The 24,685-nt window shown below is 35.7% G+C and overlaps 1 protein-coding gene across 1 annotated transcript in view; it reads left to right on the forward strand.

Annotated features, from left to right (window-relative positions):
* SCN9A (sodium voltage-gated channel alpha subunit 9) overlaps nucleotides 1–24,685 on the forward strand; it is a 157,874-nt gene that overhangs the window by 121,038 nt on the left and 12,151 nt on the right. The window contains exons 18-24 of the mRNA XM_027129270.1: nucleotides 1,966–2,086; nucleotides 11,584–11,738; nucleotides 13,259–13,432; nucleotides 16,363–16,485; nucleotides 20,161–20,442; nucleotides 21,232–21,285; nucleotides 22,193–22,330. Coding sequence (XP_026985071.1) covers nucleotides 1,966–2,086; nucleotides 11,584–11,738; nucleotides 13,259–13,432; nucleotides 16,363–16,485; nucleotides 20,161–20,442; nucleotides 21,232–21,285; nucleotides 22,193–22,330 — 1,047 coding nt within the window. The remainder of the gene's footprint in view (nucleotides 1–1,965; nucleotides 2,087–11,583; nucleotides 11,739–13,258; nucleotides 13,433–16,362; nucleotides 16,486–20,160; nucleotides 20,443–21,231; nucleotides 21,286–22,192; nucleotides 22,331–24,685) is intronic.

A 24,685-nucleotide genomic window follows, 5' to 3' on the forward strand; every position in this document is an offset into this window, starting at 1 on the left:
AAAATCATTATAACTATATCCTAGTTGTCAGCATTTTGGCTAATAGCAGGGAGGAGCTTTGTATTCTATCAGCTATTTCACCCACTGCTTTTCCTCAAGGTCCAAGCCAATAACTTCTTTTCAGCATGGAAATGTTTGGTCTCATCTCCACAGAATCATAGTGCCTTGTCCTTCAATTCCCTAGTGACAGTTCACTTGCAACTGAAAGGTCAGGAATTGAAGACATCAAATAATTGTAGTCTTTTAGATATGGTACTTAAAATGGGTTTTTGTCGTAATTGGCACAATAGGACATATTAATAATTATAAGTTTCCCCATTGTTTCCTGGAGTAATATATATTTTAAAACCTTAAGTCTTACAGGATATTGTCTTACAATTAATTTTTGTTTTTTTAAGTAATTTTAGATTAATTCAATCAGTTTAACCTGCTTCTTAAGTGAAATTTCATATTGATACTGTTAATAACGTAATATTCTAAAACTCTTCGACTATGTGGGAATAATACTGCTATGCCAATGTAGATTAGAAGTAGTAATTTAATAGAGTGTTCATAATTCTTTACCTCAGTTATACAAACTACTTTGCTTACATCATCCCTTATGTTCAATTCTTATCAATGCCTTTTTTACTGATATTGAATACTGTGTAATAATAATAGTACTGAGAATTTAATGTGTTACCCATAAAGTATACTTTTAGCTTCCAAAGTCATTCTCTAAAAGTTAATATTTTAGTTTGGGCCTATGATCTTAATGCAAATCAATAGATTGAAGAATCAATTTAAATGAAATAAGTATTTCCTCATTTTTAGCACTTACATTTGTTTGAATTATTCTTAAAAAAACAAGTAAAGCTGTAATCTTATTAAGAGAAGTACATGCTATAATAACTAGTAGTTTTCAATATTCACATGTCGTTTAGCAAATGAGAATGAAAATTGAACTCTTCCATTGATGTGCTGCTCTACCCCTTATAAAATAATATTAGGAAAATTTGACACAGTTTTGCTACAATTGCTGTATGTATTTTATCTAAAACTTTCTGTGTATGTGTATGTGTGTAAACATCATGTTTGATCACAAAGTTCTGGGTGGGGAAAATTTGTGTTATGATCAGTTTTATGATCATAATGACAATGAGTTCATTCCTCTCATGTGTTGGTCTGCCATGTTCAATTTCATGGAGTCTTTGTTTCAGAGTTTGCATGTGGTGCTCACATTAGTAGCCACTATCTCTTGACATTATAAATAATATTTATGATCTCTTCTACTGTATCCTGAAATTCTATCACTGAAATAGGTGGTATTGGATAAGATAATTACTATGGTCTTTGACATTTTGATTCCAATACAGTATTTGACTTTTTTTGTTTTGATGAAAGGCCTTCTATCTATATCATCCTGATACATATTCTCAAATCCAAGCGTTAATAGAAAAAAATATGTTTGGATTTCATTTTACACTGATTTTATTCTTTTTAAAAATTTTAAGTACCAACAAGCTTTTTCTGCCAGTTGTCAGATCTGACCTTTCAGTTATCAGGTGTTGGCCATTTGGCACTTGTATATTATTTCTATCAGGGTCTTGGTTGTTCTAAAATAGTAATTATTGGTGTATACAAATTTATATTAAACATAAAACAAAATAAAAATGTGGCCAATACTTTGCAGATGTTATAGTTTACATAAAAATATTACCTTAAGACTAATTCTGTCCATAACTTGTTAGCATACGAAAAATAAGGAAATGTATTTTTCACAGGATGTGTAGATAGAAAGATCAAGCACAGATGCATTGTAAGGTGACCTGACCTCAATGTACGTTTATATGTTTTTATGGCCATCATACTGTTAATCTCTTTTCATAACACTTTGCATGACTCTGATTATCAAATATGGTTTTAATGCAAGATTTGAATGAACCCTAAATGAACTCTCTGGTGGGGTGGTGAATTTCTTTTTAGAGGCTGAACGGATCGAGTTCCTCTGAGTGCAGCACAGTTGATAACCCTGTGCCAGGAGAAGGAGAGGAAGCAGAGGCTGAGCCTGTAAATTCAGATGAGCCAGAGGCCTGTTTTACAGATGGTAAGAGAAAAATTGAGACCTCAGTTAGCAGCCATTTATTAGTGTTTTGGCTTTGGTCTTAAAACCTAATACTTACTGGGGGCTGATGAGTAAAAAGTCAGAAGACTCTATTCCATGCTGATTCAGTCATGGCTCTGTGACTAAGGGCAAGTTGCTGGAGCTTTCTAAGCTTCAGTTTCCACACTTATGATATGCTACTAACAGTAATTTATGACGGTGACGCTGTTATACTATATAGCACTCTACTTACTGAAAGATGTTCATATTCTCCTTTAGGTCCTTAATTCATGTTCTCGGCTCCATGGAACCAGTAAACAAATTAATGGGGTAGATGGAACTGTTGTCCTTTTCATCAAAAGCTGGAGCTACTCTGTCAGGAAACCATTTGAGACAGTTGACCATAGTCTGTCTCAAACTTCTTCCTTCCCTTGGTTTCAGAGGCCACACTCTACTTTTGTTCTTCTTTTACATCACTGAGAATTCTGAGTTTCTTCCCCTGTTTCTTTTAGTGACTATTTTTTATGCACAAACCTTAAATAATGATGTTTCCCCACATTTTGATGCTTGGTTATCTACTTTTCTTATTCTCTAGCCCTAAGCGGTTTCATCCATGTCTGTGGTGTAAGCAACCATTTCTGTACTGTTGCTCTTAAATCTTTATCTTTACCCCTGACTTCATTCAAGTTCCAGATCTGCCTACAGCTCCCCATTGCTCATCTCCATCTGTTGTCTTTAAACAACAGTTGAATAAGTTCAAAACAAACTTCAGTGGGGTTTCCACATGTAATCTACAGCTTCTTCCAGTCTCTATCACATTTAGTGACGTCATGATCTATCTTGCCTCTCAAGCTAGACTTTAAGTCAGTCCTAACCTCTCCCTTTCTAGCCACAGGTTGATCACAAAACACACAAGTTGATCAGAAACTCTGGAGATAGGGTCCGAGTCCTTCAGGGGATTCTGATGCACACTAAAATTTGAGAACCATTGGTAGGATAAAACCTGAAGTCCTTAACTTGGCATGTAAGGCCCTTTCCATTTGGCCTCAGTGTCTTATTTTATAACAGTGCCTCTTTTCATTCCTTTTCACTTTCTATCTTACTGAACATCTTACTACTCCTGGAATTTTTCAGGGATTTTATTCAAAGCAGTAACTTTGAACTTGACTTGGGAAAGTATGCAGTTTTCTAAGCAAGTATTGTGTCATCTAAGTAAAAACGCAAACCTTTTTTGGTAGGGTTGCAATGTAATACGATAATTTATTATACAAGCTTTGGAGCATGATAAATATGAGTTCTAATTGGCCTACTGCTAACTCCCTATGAGACCTTGAGCACATTTTAATCTTGTACCTCAGATGCCTTATCTGTAAAATGGGTACATTTTACATCCATATCATAGGGATGTTGAGAGATTAAATGAGATAGCATTAATAAATTAATTAGCACAGTACTGTCTTTCATCTCCTTCTAGTTTCCTTATTGTTTTTAAAGTATTTTGTTAACAGTCTTATCTAGAAGCAATGGTAGCCTTGATGCTAATGGCTCGCAGTCTACTCATGGGCTTAAACTCTCAGCATTTGTGGTTTTTTGTAGAAATCACTGACTCGCTTTCATTCTTCAAGATTTTCTCAACCAGTCTCCTGTAACACTCATGCAGTAAACAAAATGACCGGCAAATAAAGATATCTGCAAACTACAATGGATGCATGAATTCTCTTTAAATAAAAGCCAAATGTCATTTTTTGTGTGTGTGAGAAGCAAAAAAGTGTGACACCCAATTAATAGAAATTTGTGTTAGCTCAAATTAGTACCATAAGCAAAACACATGGAGTTTTCTTTAGAAGTGTTCATGTTAAAGGCGTTTAAGAGTATCATCATGTATTTCAGCGTCATGATAAAATTAAATTGACTAGTACCATGTAAACTTAAATTTGTATGGATGCTACCAAGATTTCTTCCACACATTTTATGAATGACCCTGACTTAAAATTCTAGGATAACCAGAAAGAAGTTGGGCTTATCAAACAAATTATATCAGAAAAGGGCTTTAGAAAACCTTAAACCCTCTGCAGAAAGTATTAATGCTAAACTATTTCAGACTGTAGGTGCTATCTTACTGAGATCAAACTTTACAAAAGTTATTTTAATCCCATAAAACACCAATGAGAATACTTATATAATGACTTGGAGATTACTCATAACTTCTAATCTGAGTCTAGTATATAAGAGATATTATAGAAACACATTTTCAGTGAATTGTGGTCTTGACCATTGAAAATTTACTGAGAACCAAAGTTTCAGTTGTACAAGATGAATGCATTCTGGAAATCTAATGGACAACAATATGAGTATAGTTAACAATACCGTGTTGTGTACTTGAGATTTGCTGAGGGTAGATCTTCAATGTTCTCAACGCACCCAAAGAGAAGAAATTGGTAACTACGTGAGGTGTTGGCAATTTAATTAACTTGATTGTGGTGATTATTTCACAGTATAAACCTATATCAAATCATCAAGTTGTACACCTTAAATATATACAATTTCTAATTGTCAATTATACCTCAGTAAAGCTGGAAGAAATGGGCAAAATAGGAGAAGAATAGGCAAAATCAATCTACAAAGGTAGAAGTCAGACTAGTGGTTACTTTTAGCGGGTACAGATTGGGAAAGGGCATGAGGGTGATTTCTGGGTGCTTGGAAATGTTATATCATGACCTACATGGCTGTTACATGAGAATATCAATCTGTATACTTAAAATATGTGTAGTATACTGTATGTATGTTCTCAATAAAAATGTAAATAAACAGATAAATATATTTTTTTAAATGACAAGAAAATATACTAGCAAACACACATCTCTGAGTCATATCACTTTGAGCAGCTGTGCTCCACTCGAAACTTTATACTCACTGGACCTGCTGGGCTAAGAGGCTCAGCCTGATAAATTAAACAGGGCAACCAATTTTCTGAGCCCTTCAACCCTTTATCCACTTAATCATTCTTTTATCCAATCAACGAATAATCGTTTAATACCTTCTGTCTGCCAGGCCCAGACCTGAGCACTAGACAGAGATAGAGCAGGGAAAACAAAACAATGTTTCTTACCCAAATAAATAGATAAATATTTAGTAGGTCCGATAAGTGATACATGCTATGGAGAAGTAAAGTGAAAATGGGAATACTAAGACTGAGGGGTAGAAGCCTACTCTCATAGAAACAGAGTGGTCAGAGAAGGCCTTTCTAAAAAGATAACATTGGACCATGCAAATATATGAAGGAAGAGTATTTTAAGCAGAGTAATGAAGGCACATGCCCTGAAGTGGCGATATGCACATTTGAAAACAAAATCAAGAGGCCGGTATGAGTAGAACAGATTGAGAGGTGGAAAGGGTGGTAGAAGTTGAGGTTAGAGACACAGTAGAGGCCAGATCTCAAGAGGACTGAAAAACATAAGAATCTCATTTAGAAGTCTCACAAAATGCCATCTTAAGAGCAGATAGGTGGATAGCAAGGGCAGAAGCTGGGAAACCTTTTGGATGTCCCTGCGGTAATCCAGGTGAGAGATGATGGGAGCATAGACTACTGTGGGAGTATTGGGGATGGTGAGAGTTTGAGATTCTGAGTATATTTTCAAGTTAAAGCTGAAGGGATTTGCTGGTGGATTCGATATTGGGTGTTAAAGCTTTCTTCTCTTTAGAAGAGTCAAAGATGACACCAAGCTTGAGGCCTCAAGAAACTGGAAATAGATGGTTTCCACATGAAGAGTTCAAAATGAGTAGGCTTGACAGGATGGAAAATTGGGAACTTGTTTACTCATAGTGGAAATGACCCTTACCAAGTCGTGATTGGTTGAAAAGTGTTACGCTAGAACCAGTGCCAATTTACAGTAGCATTTGGCCTCTAGAGGTTTTTGTTACCTGAAAGGCAGCAGAAAAATCAAAGGAAGTGGGAGAGTTAAATCAGAATAGTTGTGTTTCAGTGAAGACGAATGCTAAAATGATTTTGTTGTTCATAGCCTCACATCCACTGATCCTTTTTAACTTCGTAACTATCACTTTATTCATTTGCATCTTGTTCCTCTTCACCTTTTTCTCCTCCCTCTTATTCTGTGTTTTTCCTTAGTTCTGTTTCATTAGCTTTGTCATTCAAGACTTCAGGTACCTTCCCCAGATCTGGTACTGCTCTTCACTGTCCTTAATTCTACCTGTCTTTGCAATCTGTATAATTATGAACATGACATGACTCTGATTCTGCTTGGTTTTATATTATACTCCTTTTGGATTATACAATTAGTAACTCACAAAATCAAGATTAGGGTGTGAGAAGGATACACTCTTTTCCTTAAAATAATGTATTTTCTATTAATTTAGTAGGAGGAGCTAACTCAACTTTCCCCCAAAATGTTCTGAGTTCCACTTCCTATAAAATAACTAATTCTAAGTTTAGTGACACAATAACTAACTCCTTTGTGCCTATATTTTTCTTTTTTTGGAAAGAAAATGTGGACAAAAAACTTGTTTTAAAGGATTTAGAAGTTTTTAAGAAGTGTTTAAAAAAAGACATGTTTTCCTAATAAATTTTTATATTAATTATGCGGATCATGCTGTTATATTTTTATTAATGGCTAAACTTAGAAGAGGCCTGTGGTTTCTTTTTTATTTGAAAGCATTAGTTTAACATGATGAAACACAATAGAGATTTTATTTAATGGATCACAAGAGCAAATTAATGAAACCACCCAAAAGAAATAGCATTTACCCATGGGGACCTATTTTAAAATGTTTGAGACATTCTGTGCTGTATTTACATTTAATTAATAGTCCTTTTAAAAAAGAAGGTGTGATATAATGTTGCTAACCAGCTAGGTTGGAAATCTCTTGGGATATGCCTTTGCATAAAAGCTAGACAGGCAGTGGTCCTATTCTCCTGCTCAAAATAAGAGAGAAACTCTCTGAGGTGTGATAAATCCTGAGGACAATACTTATGAACCTTCATCTCAGATAAAAAGTTTACTTACTTTTCTAATTAGAGTATATAGTGCCTTTTCCTGCCTCAATCATAAGAATAATATTTCTCTTCCACCTTAAGACCTACAAAAAGAAATCCCAAATAGTAAAATCTTCTTAACCAAAGAGATAACTTTCTCCTCTGGTAATTATACTTGATGCAGATAGATTCTGTTCTGCACAAGATCTTTGTTTTTAAAATAAATTCTAAAGTCTCAAGCATTAAGTTAATAAAAAAAAATTCCATCTTAAATTTTTCCACTCTATCTGGTGTTTTCTTTTGCCCTGAAAAAGATGATCTGGTGTCAATTTTTGACCTTACCTTTTACTATTTTTTCATATCATTTTATAAAATATTCTTTCTTTACTAAATGCATTTGAGATATAAAGTAATTGTTTTAGATACAATGAAGATAAATTCTTTCGGATCTGAGGTCATGTGAACTGTAATTAACATTGGATCATGTGAACTGTAATTAACATTGGATAAATGAAGCCATGTGCATATTTTCCTTTCACCCTGTTGTTGTGTTTTTTTTTTTTTTCTGTTTCATCCAAATTTTGTGTAAATTCTAGAATTCACAAAGACATAACCCTTCAGATCATGACTAATGCTTAGATTATTTTAGAACTCTTTTTGGGGGAGTTATGTCTTTTAAGTCAACTATCCCAGCATGTGAATCTATGTAGAGAATTGTAGTAAGTACTGTGAGCAGAAAGAAAGGGCATAACAGGCACAGTTCAGCCTTCTGGGAACTTAGAAGTTTTCAGAGAGAAAGGACAAGAACACATAAAATTGTTAGCAAAAATGTCAGACTTGAGAGAAAAACATAACTTGCTACATTTCTATAAAACTGGAAATTAAAGTACTAGGAGATACCTCGTATTAAGGATCAATGAATTAATTTCGCTACAGAATCATAAAAGAAGCCATAACAAGACATTGTCCAAAAAATGTATTTCATCAAGAGAATTCTACCTTTGTTGTTTCAGGACAGACAGCTTATGATTATATGAAGTTATTACTTGATAGGCTCAATACTTTTAATGAAATATATTGTTTCATAGACAAGTAAATTATTTTTAGAGTGCCTAACTTGCAAACTTCTAAAACAAGTCTCTAAAAAGTACTGTTCATTCTTGCTTTCCCACCTTCTACATTCCCTCCAAACGAGGTTTTTGATCTAAAATTTTTAATAAAGAGAAGAATTCACTGTAGTTCCTCTTTTTAAATTCTTCCTTTTTAAAGTAATTTTGATGATTTATTTTTTTAATCAACTTTAATTTTTTTTTTAATTTCAATCATTATCTCTCTGAGCCTCTCTTGGTCATAGCTGTGTTCACCAGTCCTTCATGAAACTCTTCCCTGACTTTTCTTTTATTGCAGCCTCTTGTACATTTTCCCCACCCCAACTTTGTCACCTCCTTCAGGGTTTTCTCATCTTCCATCTTTCCCAGTGGTGGACAGGTAAATGTTTAACAACCAGTTCTCCAAGAAAAAGAAAGTATGCATACATCCATCAGTTTACCGTATATTTTACTGATATAAAGGATATGTGGTACACAATTTACAGGCAGTAATATAATCAACATCCTTCATTGAACATTCATATAGCTAATTGGTTCCCACAGAATGCTTTTGTTGAATGTTGCCAAAATTTTGTATTTATAAACAACAGTGGTTGCAACTGATGAACAAGTATAGTTTTAACCTGAAGGTTGGTTGGTATTTTCATTTACGTTAATCAGTAAGGTAAGAGTGAAACAAAAAGGCTGTGCGTCAAAACTTGACCCATTCATCAATGATGTGAACAAATATTTGCTGAATCAGATAATAGAATTCGAATAATGAAAGAATATTTCCTCAATTTTTTGTGTTCACAGCGTAATGGCTACCAATATGGCATACTTTTCCAGTTTTATTAACACTTTCTCCATCACTTTCTTAATTCTACTCTAGAAAATCAACAAGCCTGGATTTATAGCATTTGATGACTTTTGTAAAGATTCCCACCATGGCTAATTTCAAACTACTGGTGTGACTTTGCTGCATGTAGAGTTGGGAAGAGATACGTAGTAGCCCAACAGTATAACATATTCTCCCAACCAGATAGAATGCTTAAATATATTCAAGAGCATAGATAATAGTAAAATGTAGAGTAATATACTTTTAGTATTTATTACCTTTTTAAAGTAAGTTATACTTTTAAGTTTATACAATTTAATTTTTGATAACAGCTGCATTTAACAACAGGCTAGCAAAATTTCCTGGCAATTTAACAATAACTTGTCAAGAACCAGTATGAGTTGGCTCCAGCATACCACTGAATTCTGTCTCTTAATATTGCTGTCCCAGAATGTTCCAGACTTGACCTTTTTCTCTCCTCATCCTAAATACTTTTTTGTGTGTGACCTCAACAACTGTCCTAATCTCAGCTGACACATATGTGCTAATGATTCCTACACATTCTTTTCCAGCCCAGACTTTTCCCCTGAGCTTCAGATTCACACCTCCAAATATCTACAGGATGTCTGTATTTAGAGGTTTCACTGGCATCTCAAACTCATTACCACCCCAAGCAGCTCCTGTTCCTGTGGTCTTCATTTCATTACTGATATCCACCCAGTTGTCTGGGCTTCTCCCTTCTTCTTACATCCCATATCCAATCAGTCAGCAAATGTGTTGATTTTACCGGCCAAATATGTCTTGACTCTGTTACTGCTGTAGTTCCTAACCAGAGCTGCCCAAATCTGTCCTTCTTGTTGGGGATACTGAACCAGACCCTAAATGGTTTTCTAGCTCTGGGTCTTTCTTTGCTCCCCACCCCTCCTTCTTCTTCTCTTCCAACTTATCCTCCACAGTTGCTGGAGACATCTATTTATTTTTTTTTATTTTTTTTTTTATAAATTTATTTTATTTTATTTTTTAATTTAATTTTATTTTTTTTAAATTATTTTTGGCTGCATTGGGTCTTCGTTGCTACGCACAGGCTTTCTCTAGTTGCAGCGAGCGGGGGCTAGTCTTTGTTGCAGTGTGCGTGGGCTTCTCATTGCAATGGTTTTTCTTGTTGCGGAGAATGGGCTCTACATGTGTGGGCTTCAGTAGTTGTGGCGTGCGGACTCAGTAGTTGTGGTTCACAGGCTCTAGAGTGCAGGCTCAGTACTTGTGGCACACAGGCTTAATTGCTCCATGGCATGTGGGATCTTCCCGGACCAGGGCTCGAACCCGTGTCCCCTGCATTGGCAGGCGGATTCTTCACCACTGTGCTACCAGGGAAGCCCGAGACATCTATTTAAATTACAATCTTCCTATGTAATTTTCTGCTTACAACCCTTCACTTACTCCTCGTTAGGATTTAGGATATAGCCAAACTCCTTAAGGTGGAAGAAAATGCTTTCCATAATCTGACCAGTTTCTCTTCCTTATCTCTCATCCATGCCTTGTCTGTACACTGCTTTCATCAAAATTCTGGACTACTTGTAAGTCCTGTACATGGCACATTTTGCTGCCTCTTGGCCTGGAATTCCACTCCACTGTTTTTGGCTACTACTTTGATTCAGTTCAGGTCCCACCTCTTCCAGAAAACCTCCTCTGACCTCAGTTTCTCAACAAATAAGCCAGGTTAGGTGAACTTCTTCCAAGCTATCAAACATAACCCCAGCATATCTGTCATTTTAGTTGCATTATCCGGTTATAGTCATTTATTTCTATATCTAGCTGCCTAACCAAAAACCAGTAATAGATATCTTGAGAAGAAACTATGTACACAGCTGAGTAAAAAGGTTAATCAATAAATGTTTGATGGGGATATGAATGAATTAACCTAAACAACTTTAAATAAAATATTCTTCAGTTTTTTATAGCAGTATGTTTTACATCTGGGATTCCAAAGTCAGAATTGTTTTTAACTTATAGTACTTGAAACAGTTTCATCTGTTTCTTGTAGTCAAGATCTGTTTCTTTTGAACTGAATTATAAGACCTTCTACTAATTTTTAAAGTATTACATAGAATGCTCTTTCTCAAAGGGTTTTTTATAGAGGAGTTGAAGCAGCACCAGACTGTAGACTAAATTCATATCAAGAAGGCCATGAAATACATTTTTGTCTTGAGATTTTAGTTCATTCGTTAACCAATAATTATTTACTGCTCATTGTGTATTAGGATTGCATTAGGGCTGCAATCATAAAAAGAACAATATGTGGTTTAAACACTGTAGAGGAGATTGATGAGAAACTAGGGAAGAACAGAAAACACAAATACATCCCAAGTTAGAAATTACTGATACAAGTGTTGAGAAAACACCAAGGAGAGTTAAGAGATGACAAAAGGCAGCATCCAAGTTGAAACTGTTTGAAGCTTCAGGTGTAAGTGTTAGAAATTGTTTGGTTGAGGAACTATCGTAGGGAGCACTTTGCATTAAATAATGTATGTTAAGTATTTTATGTATTCTGAATATCCAGATTTTATATGCCTGTCTTTCTTGCCAGGTTGTGTGCAGAGGCTCCCATGCTGCCAAGTTAACACAGAATCAGGGAAAGGAAAAATCTGGTGGAACATCAGGAAGACCTGCTATAGGATAGTTGAGCACAGTTGGTTTGAAAGCTTCATTGTTCTCATGATCTTGCTTAGCAGTGGTGCTCTGGTAAGTGATCTGACATCTAACGCTTAAATCAATTAAGTCATTATTTTTAATAGATGAGTTGAAGATAAAAATATCATGGCAGATGGTTTTACTTAAAAATTAATCTCTCTGATCAGTCCTAAGGACAAAATTTTAGTTAGCTCAGTAAATATTTACTCCATGCCTGGCATTATTCTTGCTGCCCTGAATGCAAAGTTGGATAAGATCCAGATACTTTTCTCAAGGAGCTCAGAGAGCATTAGGGAAGTGAGAGGCACAAGTGATACAGAATTGGGATGTGTTTGTAAGTGAAGTATATGCATGATTAAGCTCTGGAGCAGGAAGTGTTGTCTGCTTGGGATTTCAGAACAGTAGATGTTCCTCCAGAACTCGGAGAAGGGAAGCAGAAGAGTCCTGAGGGCTGCACTTCAGTTCTTGCCTTTCAGTTCCATTGTCTTTCATAACCTCTGCTAGCTGCTAGAACATTCTCTTAGCATCTTCATGGATCTGTCCATTCTCTCTGTTCCAACTTCTCTGTTTTCTTCAATATTGAGGATTACATTTCTCCAAAAGTACTAAGGATCATTTTTAAAGTATTGATATAAGAACTTGGAATAAGAAGAATAAGAATGTCACAAGCCCATGACTATGGACAGGTAGTCCAGTGTTACCACGAAGGATACAGGTCCTTTTGCTTTCATTTTCTCCAACAAAGTGAATATTGTTTAAACTTGAAAGAGAAAAATCTAATACTTTAGAACTGTTTAGGTCAGCAGTCATTTTCAGTGGCTTCAGTGAGATCAGTTCTTTAAGTCCATTCAAATTATTTCCCACAGGCCTTGTGGCTATGACCACAGTACCATCGTCTATCACTTACTAAAATTTCTTGGAAAGTGTTAAAAGATGTCACATTGATGGAATAAGTATAACAGTGGTTTGTAGAGCTGAAACTTTTAATGAATGATAAAGTATTGGTGCAAAATTCAAAGGAAGAAACCATCGTCTGTGTTCTATAGCCCTATTAAGCTACTGCATTCATTCATTTAGCAAACCTTTCCTGCTGTGTTCTTGACACAGTGCTAGGCACTGGGAATGTACAAGCACATAAGAACTGAAGGAGAGGGCTTAAATCCTACTTCTGTGTCGAAGTAGAGTGCAGGGTTAGAGAGATTTATAAGAGGGGCTGACCCTGGAATCATGTCTTAAATTGCTAGGACTTACCTAATTTGAAGGAGGATAAAAGGGGAGTCAGATGAGTGGAAATCCCTGAATGTGTCAGAGATCATGATTCTTTTAGGGGACTATAAATAATTGCATTCTTTTGTACTCTCTTTCCTTTGACCTCTGGTGATCAGCCCCCTGCACTGGTGCAAAGGCTAGAACTAAGTGTTACACAGTAACTGTAAACCAGAAGAAAGACAGCTGGCCTGTAATAGTATTATATCTCAGTGTTCTCTTTATCAGAATTTCATTTCCTGTTTTTGTCATGAATCATAAGCTTTAAGTTGTACCAAATTTAAATCTGAATATTATTTTCACAGGCTTTTGAAGATATATATATTGAAAAGAAAAAGACCATTAAGATTATCCTGGAGTATGCTGACAAGATATTCACTTACATCTTTATTCTGGAAATGCTTCTAAAATGGATAGCATATGGTTATAAAACCTATTTCACCAATGCCTGGTGTTGGCTGGATTTCTTAATTGTCGATGTAGGTACTTTTGAGTACATTTTAAAAGGGGATTTATTCTTACAAATAAGTGTTCTCAAAACCTTCACTAATGTTAAATATTAGCATATTTAGATAGGTGATATGCAAAAAAAATTTTTTTCCAAGGCAGGCATAGCTATACATTATATCTCCTATGTTCTCTCAGACTTCCTCTATGAGATATTTAATTTTTGATACTGTATGTTAATGATTTCATGTTTGATTATTTTTTGATTCACCTTTTTCTCATATACGTTACATAGTTAGTGCCTAGAAAAATGAATGGTAAGATGAACACTTTTGTAATACAATAGTTTTAAAGAAAGGTTAACCAAAGTAAGAAATAATAGAAGGAATGTAGGTTATTTCTTTTCTCTTAACCTGTAAATATGATTGCATCTTTTAAAAATTATAAAATTTATGATATTCAGAAACTTTTAAAAATATTGTCAGTGTTCTTTTCATCTCTCAGATTAAAAAAAAACGTTTACAAGTAGAGTTGAATTTATTTTTAGTTAAGAAAGAGATATGGCTATTTAATAATGAAATTTTTTTGTATTTGAAAATCTGAAGTAGTGCTTCTCAATATTTAGGGGTATGTAATATGCAGAATTCAGGGAAGTTATATAGCTTCAATTTGAAATATTTAACATTTTGAAAAAACTAAGTAAATTATATATATATGTGTGTGTTCGTGTGTATGTGTATATATATATACACATACACATAATGCATATAATTATATATATATATATAATGTTTTCATAATGCAACAGAGAGAGCAAAACTCCACTCAATTGTCTTGCTGATAGAGGTGCAAATCTAGGCATGTGGATTTTGGGGAGGAGCTGAGATTTTTTTATTTCTCAAAAATTGAGAAATTTATCTGGCACGGTTGCTCTCACAGTGTGATCCCTGAACCAACAGCATCGGCACATGTGGGTGGGAACGTGTTATAGATACTCAGGTCCAACTCTCAGGTCCAACTCTCAGGTCAAACTCAAGTGCTACTAAATCAGAAACTCTGGTGTTGGGATGCAGAAAATTCTTGTAATAAGATCTCCACATGATTCTGGTACATATTCAGGTTTCAGAACCTGATTTGATGTTCTTTTGATTTGATATTCAGAGGATGGATTTGTTTGATTTCTGCAAGCTTCCTGATTAGTTGAAACTTACCTGATTGAGCATTATTCATCAGTAGGGGCATATATCATGCACATACACATGTATATATAAATAGATAAATATATGCATATACATATGTTCTCAGTTACAGACTACATATATTCAATATAATAACACTCATTTAACAGTGGTTTGGAGATCAGGTTAACCATTTCCTTAGGGGTTATTCAAATTATCATAGACATTTTAAACCTTTATTTTTTTCTGATTAAAAAGGAACATTTATTATTCTGATTAAAAAATACACATTTTTTAAAGCATACTTAAGTGGGAAATAATGGACCTGAATGACTGGGTGAATTTAAGAGTGATACTGAGGATTAGTTAGTAATTCTGAATACATAGCATGAGGACCTAAAAACAAAGAATTATGTTACATTTAGTGAGACATTTAGAAGTAACTGTATGAGAGCAAAACACTTCAACACATCCTGATTCAAAAATCAGTTCACTGTGTTTCTGATAGCAGCAGTAGTGAACTTGCAAGCAATAAATTTTTCTACTTCTTCAATAGTTAAACATAAGGAACTTGACTCTCCTGTTGCTCCTAATCTTTCCTGGAAAACTTCAATCTTTCAGTCATTACTTAATTCCAATGAACTGCATTGCGGACATTGTTCTTAGGCATTGCCTCCTGCTGCACGCAGTGTGAAACAATGGATATTTTAAATGGAGCTTATTCAAAGACTGAATACATTTACCGATCCTGATCTTGGGTCATTGAAGAGCTCATTGGTCCTTACCAAAACATGTATTGATTTTACTTCTGTCCATGTTCTTTCTTCAGAGATAACTTACGATAAGAACACAAATTTCTGTTGGATACTGGTGATGGTGATTGTGGAGGGTCCGTCTAATATGACGAAGTTCTTGTGTGTCTATGTTGTTTGTGAAGCCAGTGAGATCACCTGCTTGTGTGCTCTCTTCAGTACAATTGAGATTTTTCTCCCACTAATTATTGATAGGAAGATCTTTGGTGCCAATTCTGAGAAACTGTAGGTCAGAATAATCTTCTGGGGAATTTGCCTCATCTCAAAGTCATAAGTCTTCAGAGTGCTTTTGAAAAAGGTCTATACTGGGACTTAGATTTGGTTGAGTGATTGCCACACTCTTTTTTTTTAACTTTATTTTTTTTTTATTTTGGTATGTGGGCCTCTCACTGTTGGCGGCCTCTCCCATCGCGGAGCACAGGCTCCGGACACGCAGGCTCAGCGGCCATGGCCCACGGGCCCAGCCGCTCTGCGGCATGTGGGATCCCCCCGGACCGGGGCACGAACCCGTGTCCCCTGCATCGGCAGGCGGACCCCCAACCACTGCGCCACCAGGGAAGCCCTGACACACTCTTTTAACTTAGCTTCAGAATCACACACTTCGTTATGCCCTGGGCTTTATTCCAATTGAAATTTTGATAGTTGCTTTACTTAAATGTTCAGGATTAATAAGCAAGTAAAAAACCATTGACTACAGAAGTGTGAAAAGCATGTGTGATTTTTTTATTCAGATATAAGAAATAACTTACTTTCCTTCTATTATTTCATCTTATTTAGGTTAACTTTCCTTTAAATCTATTTCCTTTAAAAAGCATCTATCTTATCCAATTTTTAGACAATAAGTAGATAACTTTATGTATAAAATCATATTGTTCTTGTTGAACTGCTCTTAGTGATCTTTGAAATTGACTTTTTCTCTTCATGCTTTATTATTTCATTGAAATGATTAATGAAATTTTTCTTCTTTTTTAGGTTTCTTTGGTTACTTTGGTCGCAAACACTCTTGGCTACTCAGACCTTGGCCCCATTAAATCCCTTCGGACACTTAGAGCCTTAAGACCTCTGAGAGCTTTATCTAGATTTGAAGGAATGAGGGTAAGAAAATACTAAACTTCTAATATAATATTCATATTTCCTAATGGAGTGTAAGATATGAAAAAATGGGTATGTAGGAATTATGGACTGTTTATATTTACACACATGTGCATATATATACGTATATATGGGCTGTTTATATATATAAGTGTGTATACATGTGCATATAGATGCAGTATTTCAATGCCTATTGTTTAACAAAGACTAAATCAAATACAGTAATGCCTCTATATTATATTGTGAGGCAGTGATTCAAATAAGTGACTTTTCCCTTCCTAAATGACAGTCTTTCCTATGCTAGGAAACTCAGGTGAAGGGGACACTCTTAGTCCTGACAGTCTCTCTCATATACAAGTCACGAAGGACTTGCCTTTATCAGGTGCTCAAACAATTTTTTAAGGAACTACCCTGGGTGTGGGGCATAAGAAAAGACAGAGAAGTGAAGTAGCATCAGGCGTCACTTTTGATTTCATTCTTTAAATACATGGCTCAGTGAAAGTGGAAATAGCTCCAAATTATATTTGAGAAAACTAAAGCTCTGATTTTACTTAATTTGCAGTAGGCAGCATAGTACCTGAAAAGAGATTCATTTTGCAGAAACAAACAAGGTGAGATAAATAATGACTACCAGCAACTTAGCTTTAGGGCTGTATTAAACCAGCAACTTCTTCATAAAATCCATGCTTTATTTTCTCTAATGAGTCTATATCCTCATTTGTTGTTTCTCTCCTTGAATTTCTTCTTCTCCAGATATATTCCTGCTTTCTCATTTCTCCGTTCTCTTGGCCAGGAATGTTTCTCCCTGCCCTATCTCAATGCTAACTCATCAATATAGTAAATACCTACTCATCTTTTAAGCCTCAGTTTAAATGTGCCTTGTCTGTCCACCACCAGGTATAATTGAGCATCCTTCCTATATGTTCAGACACATAACATCCTCATTATATTGCATCGTACTTACTTATTTATCCGACTGCCTCTCTAACTGTAGTCTCTGAACAATTTGCTTACTGCATCTCTTAAATGTGGTCAGCATCATCTGAAAGCTTACTAGAAATGCAAATTCCCAGGTTCCACCCCAGATATACTGAGTAATAAACTCTGGAATGGGACTCAGAAATCTGAAGCCTCAGGTGAATGAATGTTAGATGTGTTTTAGTCTAGCAGATCTTCATTACATTATGACTGTAACCTAATTATGACTGTAACCTCTGCTTGTTAGTGTATCCGGTGTATGTTGGCCCCCATGTAAATATATGAAAGATCATGATTATACAAAGATTTTTTTTCATAAGTAAAAGTCAAGTACTTTTGGTCATGTAAGAATTGAAGTTACAAGTTTCATTTTATACAGAACGGTAGTATTGGAGTTGACATTAATTTTTCTTTTTGAGCATTAGTAGAATGTTGCGATCTATTCAGAACTTATGACTGATCCCTGGACTCAAGCAGAGCGTGTACTACATGCTCATGATCAAGTAATATACTTTCCCCATCAAGATATTGATACATCCCTCAGTGATTGAGCCACTCCATTATTTTACCCTGTTTGCTCTCTGTTGTTTGTCTAATATACAGGTGAATTGGATGCAGGAGAATGTTTTAATATATTTGGAGGGACAAGTATGTCTACTTAGTTACGTTTATTAGCTGTGTGAAACAGGGATGTTTCTTCAAATTGCAGGGTCGTTTTAAAGAATAAATGAAATATGATTGGAGGCATTTTGTAGTTAGCTTCCTTTAAAAAGGCTTGAGGTTCTTGAACTTACTGACTTTTCCAAATGGCTTCTCATCAGAACGATATGTATCCATCTCCCTCAGAGACTCGTCATTACGCACATTCTTTCAGCACCAAAACTGTGTGTCAAATTTTGTACTATAAAAAGAGTACAATGGTAAATAGACCCCAGTCCCCCAAAAGTGAGCCAGGACAGCGGTCATGGAGAGACAGAGAGGGGAATAGTAGTTATTCTGTGACATCTGCTATAAAACAGTAGGCACACAGGGCTACGGGAGTAGAGATGAAAGTGGCTGCCTGGGGAGGTCTGGGAGGGGCTTCATATGGAGGTGACCTCGCAGCCATGACTGAAAGAATGGGCCCCAAGTCACAGGCAGGTGGGCATTCCAGGCAGAGATGCAACTTGGTAGAGGACAGAGTTGACTAGGCAAGGTATGTTTGAGCAGTGACTATAAGAATCAGCGTGCCTAGATTATGAGCATAGTGGGAGGGTAGCAGGAAATGAGGATGAAAATGTAGGCTTGAATAAGAGCTGACCACTTGGAATTCTACTCTCTAATTCTGTTCTTCCTAACCCTTTGGGGGTCATGTACGTTGTAAGAATCTCATAAAAGTAGAAATCATTCCTCCGTAAAGAAAGCATACCCATAATAATGTTCTTCATATGATTTCATGCCCCCATGGAACCTCTGTAGGTCCATGTCTACCCATGAGCCCCAGGGTAATAACTGTTTTTCTTGACCAAGTGTCAACAACCAAAGCCTACAGGCTGGATGCCTGTTTTGTAAAGGAAGTTTCATTGGATCACAGCCATGCCCATTTGTTTATATATGATCTCTCGCTGCAATAGCAGAATGGAATAGTGGTAACAGAAATCATATAATCCGCAAAACCTAAAAATATTTAAGAAAATGTTTGACAACTCCTGCTCTAGACAATCTCAAAAGTAGTCAGGGATCCTGCTTGATACATTGCAAAAAAAAAAGGGAGCACGTGCTCTTCACTGAACAAGTTATTCTTTAACACCGTTGCACTCAAATTCAGAGTAGAGGTCAACTGTAAGAAGATAGTAAGTGGAAAGATGAGGTAATTTAGAAAATCTGGAGAGTGATAAATGCTACAGTGGTCGCCATGAAGGAACAGTGGGTGGCAAGAGGCACTGGTGATCAATAGTAGTGGAAATGCTGAAAAGCAGAAATAAACGGAGTATTAAAGATAAACTATTCTGCATTTTTTGTTTTAATTGAGGCCAGCACTATCTATATTTAGCCAAGGGCTTATGTGTAAAGTGTTTTTAGAGTTAGAATAATACATTTGAAAAGACTGCTCTCATTCTATAGATGAGGAAACAGAGGTCCCAAGGTCTTAATTAAGTTTACGTATCACACAACTAGCAGAACCAGTTAAATCTATGGCATTCAAACCGTGAAAAGATTCCCAATCTTAACTCCAGCTTATACGTACTAGTAGTTTCGCTATATGGGAGAATTTTAGCACTGGTAATTCTAGGACTATGAACCATTAAATGTACATTTTACTTATTTTAATTGTTTACATTTATAAATTTCTTTCTTTTCTAGAGCATGCAGATTTTATGGCTTCACCTTACGTATATCAGGTTTTTGGTTTATTCTTTTTATTTATTTTTTTCATTTATTTAAGCTGTCATATAATCTTAGTGATTTGTTCTGTATTGTTGCTAGTAGTTTCACTGTGTGATCCTCATGTACTTTTGTAAACTCATTGATCAAGGGGCTCCTGTCTTATTTTGTCCTGATGAGCACACAGTAGGCCTTCAATAAGTACGTGTTGGTTGATTTATGTCTTAAACATGTAAGGGTGGCTTTTCTAACTTCTTTAATTCTGTATTGAGTTTCATTAATGTTGCCCATTTAACATTCATACTAATCCTAATCATTCTTTCTTTTGAACGCTAGGTGGTCGTGAATGCACTCATAGGTGCAATCCCTTCCATCATGAATGTGCTACTTGTGTGTCTTATATTCTGGCTAATATTTAGCATCATGGGAGTAAATTTGTTTGCTGGCAAGTTCTATCAGTGTGTTAACACCACAGATGGGTCACCGTTTCCTACAAGTGAAGTTGAAAATCGTTCTGAGTGTTTTGCACTCATGAATGTTAGTCAAAATGTGCGATGGAAGAACCTGAAAGTGAACTTTGATAATGTTGGACTTGGTTACCTGTCTCTGCTTCAAGTTGTAAGTGAGCCCTTTTCTGAATGCTTGACATTTTGGTGCACACTGGATGGAGGAGCTGTCATTATTTATATAATTATTAACTAAAAATTAAAGATAAAGTACTTTGTGACTTTAAAAATAGAGTTGGTCTTTTTAGAACATGTGCCTATAAACATGAAAACAGAACATGGGTTCTGTTGCATTTTAGAGTTATTAATCCACCTTTTTGGAGTCACCTGACTCCCTGCCACTGTGCCATCTGAATACTGCGTCCAAAAACGAATAGTCATGTTTTGGACTGCACTTTTACACTACAGGGAAATGAGAAGGACTTCCCACGGGTATGGAGAATCCTTAAGATATGGAAAAAAATTGTTTTCTTTGTTATTCATAAAATTCTCCTCCCCACTCTGGAAAAAAATAAAAGTTCATGTACAAAACTCACAGGCAGTTGTGACAACCTGGCAGTAATTAACTAGGAGTCAGATTTAGGATGTGACTTTGTGATGTGTCCCTCCCCTTTTTTCCCTTGACACAGCATCTTATGTTAAATTGGTACTTTGAAATACAGTGGGCTCTTCTTATCCGTGGGTTCGCATCTGCCTAATGCAAGGGACTTGAGCATGGGCAGATTTTGGTATCTTCAGGGGGGCCCTGGAACCAATCCCCTGCAGATACCGAGGGACGACTGTATAGTAAAACTCACTAATTTAGTATTAATTAATAAATGCTATAACATTAGACACACTAAACTCACTTGTGACTATTTTAAAGTATGAGATTCAGATTCTATAAATTTTATATTTACAGGCAACATTTAAAGGATGGATGGTTATTATGTATGCAGCAGTTGATTCTGTTAATGTAAGTATTGGTAAACATAACACTAAACTCTACAATTTTGAAAAGTTCCTTAGTTTAGTTAGGCTGTTTTCAAACAGCAGCTCCAAGGAGCCCTTGGTATGTGCACACACACCGAAGAACACCCACCTGGTGGTAGCCTAGTGGTTACCTGTGCAGCATTTGGAAACAGAGCTTGGCTTAAATTCTGGCTGTCCCATATCAGACAAGCTTGCATATGACTTTGAGCAAATTACTTTATCTCTCTGAGCCTGTTTATTGATTTATGAAAAGAAAGTAATTCACCGCCTACGTCATGGGATTGTTCTGAGTGAGGATCCAACTAGAAAATGTTAAGTAGAGCGCTTAGCACAGCCTGGCAATAAGAAGTGCTCAGTAAATATTTGTTTATCAAAATAAAAAGGAAATAACATATTTTATTCATAGTTTTTACTGCTTTTATATTTTAAAGTTCCTTGAAAGAGTTTATGCGAAATTAGTCACACACTAAGAAAGTTTGAAGACTGCTGACTATTTCATATTGTCACAAAAGCCACAGAAGACGTTGTAATCAAATGAAAAAAAAAGATTTATATAAGTGTGATATCTCTTTTATTTTTTTCTGGAAATAAAAATTATGCATTAGGTCCTTTACTTACTAAATTGTCCTACAATCTGAGAATAAGTACTACAGTGGATAAGCCCTTTGTAGTAATTTGAAGATTATATTCATAGTAAGCATGTCATAAATATTTATTTAGTGTTGAATAAATTTTTAAGAATGATTATGTTGAACCTTGTCAACACTATGGCTTCTGAAAAACCACGTTTACCTAGGATAGCACTGTTTGAATTACCTTGTCAAACCATGTGAAAAAGAAAATGATGAATTTTATTGTCAACATACTGCTAACTTTTGTTAATTTTATAGGTAGACAGGCAGCCCATATATGAATACAGCCTCTACATGTATATTTATTTTGTCATCTTCATCATCTTTGGGTCATTCTTCACCTTGAACTTGTTCATTGGGGTCATCATAGATAACTTCAACCAACAGAAAAAGAAGATAAGTATTTCAAGTTTTTGTCATTGCGCTGAAAGAAATTAACAATTATTTTCCCAAAAATACAATGTGAAATTTAATTTGATGTCAGTTAGTAATTAGTTCATTAGAATTTCATTAATTTTCCAAGTAATTGGTTACTATACAATGATGGATATGCTTAATCTCATTCATCTCTGCACAGAAAATAATCATCTCCTAAGTCATAATTATTTTTAAGAAATACATCAACTATTCAGTTTTATTTTCCAATGTTCCCTGTAGGGGATTGATTAAGGAAATTCAACGAACTAATTATTTACTCAAAACATGTTTCATAAGTAGTTACTGTATTCTGTTCTGAGCCACTGTTCTGTGTGGTATGTATTGGGTTGGTACTTAAAGAGAAGAACAGAAGATACTTTCCTGAGCTCAAGGAGTTTATTATAGCAGAAGAAATGACACAGGTAATTAAAGTTAAGATTTGCAGGTCAAACACAATGAGATTTTTGTTTCATTAATGTTCACATCAACTGTATCAGTCTTAGGGCTGCCACAGCAAAGTACCACACACTGGGTGGTTTCGAACATCAGAAGTTGATTCTTTCACAGTTCTGGAAGCTAGAAGTCCAAAATCAAAGTGTTGGTAGGGCCATGTTTTCCTCAGAGTCTCTAGAGGAGGATCCTTCTTTGCATCTTCCAGCTTCTGGTAGCTCAAGTATTCCTTGGCTTATGGCAGCGTAACTTCAGTCTCAGCCTCTGTGGTCACATGACATTCTCTCTCTTTCTGTCTCTCTCCTCTCCTTATAGGGGCACCAGTCATATTGGATTAAGGGCCCACCCTACTCCAGTATGACCTTATTTTAATTACATCTTCAATGACACTATTTCCAAATAAGGTCTTTCTGAGGTACGAGGGGTTAGGACTTAAACATATCTCCTTTTTTTTTTTGGACGGGGTGGGGAGGGGGATTGGACACAGTTTAATCCTTAACATCAACCATGAGAGGAATTATTATTATAGACTTTGTCTGATAAATGAGGAAAGGCACAGAGATTTTGAGTGACTTACCCACGATTATGCACCTGGTTAAGTGTTAGGGTTTTAATAGTTGATCCCATGTACCTTGTATATTACTTAGGCCCTTTCCTATGCTGTACCCCCAAATACTATAATATGACATAGTGATAAATGCAGTTAAGAAAATTAACAACAAAAAATGTAAATGGGCAGTCAGAGGAAAACTAGATACAGCTATAGAAAGTTTTATGATATATGTGACAATTGAGCAGGCCTTGGAAGATGGATGAAAAGACACAAAGCAAGTGGCAGGCAGAAGGATAAGTAAGCCACATGAAGGGTCAGAGAAGTGTGTGAGCACATGCACCATGCTGGCAAAGGAGGTGCAGTGCAGGAGAAATACCAGTCCATCCACTTTGGATGGAGTTTTGAGAAGAGAAATAGAAAAGCTTGAGGTCTTTATTTGCTTGAGAGCAGATCTGAAAAGTCATGTCATATTTTTCAGTAGGATCTGATGTGTCATTGAGGTATTTTGAGTACGGAAGAACGTATAAACAGGACGTAGACATCTATTGAGATTTGATGACATGTCTGATCGTGTGTAAAGTACTTTACACAGTAATCTTTGTCACATTTTATAAGTCTACAGAGCACAGTATCCCCACTTCACCTTTCAGAGGGATTCTGTGACTTGCACATGGTCTGATAGCTAAGAAGTAGCTTCATTATGCATCTAACTCCAGAGTCTCTTTTCCCAGAGATTATGAAAACTCAGCTTTAATTAAAAATTTAACCTAACAATGATGCAGAGAATGACTGGGGAAAGACCAAAGACTAGGTCAGACCCTGCTTTACCTGCCACCTAGACCACACTTAATTCTCCAAATTCATCATTTGCAGCAATAGAGAATAGGGGATTCATTCAGTTAAGAGATTTTAGGGGGTAAGGTCTACAGTGTTGTTTGTGATTTGCAGGAGAAAAAAATGTCTAAGAAGTCTCAGTTTTCTCAAAGTTAACAGAGTTACAGTGGCTGTAGCACCACCCACAGGAAAAGAGACCTTTGAAGGGTGAGTGCTGGAATACCAGGAGGAAGTGATTTCAGATACTGGCTTAGCATCTAAGAAAAGACAGGTGTACATGCAGTGAAATGTCATCAGTGGCCGTGATTGACTATTCTCAGGTGAAAGAAGATGTAGCAAATATTAAATATTATTGATGCTTATATTTCCAAATACAGGTGTTTATTTTTCAAAGAATTTTTAAAATTCCATGTTCCATTCTTACATTTTACATCTAACAGTCAAACTTAGCTAGCATTATCATATATTCATATTATCATATATTCATGCCTTTAGGC

This window comes from Aethalodelphis obliquidens, unplaced genomic scaffold (assembly GCF_003676395.1).
Source record: "Aethalodelphis obliquidens isolate GAN/ISIS:26980383/991018 unplaced genomic scaffold, ASM367639v1 scaffold2, whole genome shotgun sequence".
In the NCBI taxonomy this organism is placed as follows: domain Eukaryota; kingdom Metazoa; phylum Chordata; class Mammalia; order Artiodactyla; family Delphinidae; genus Aethalodelphis; species Aethalodelphis obliquidens.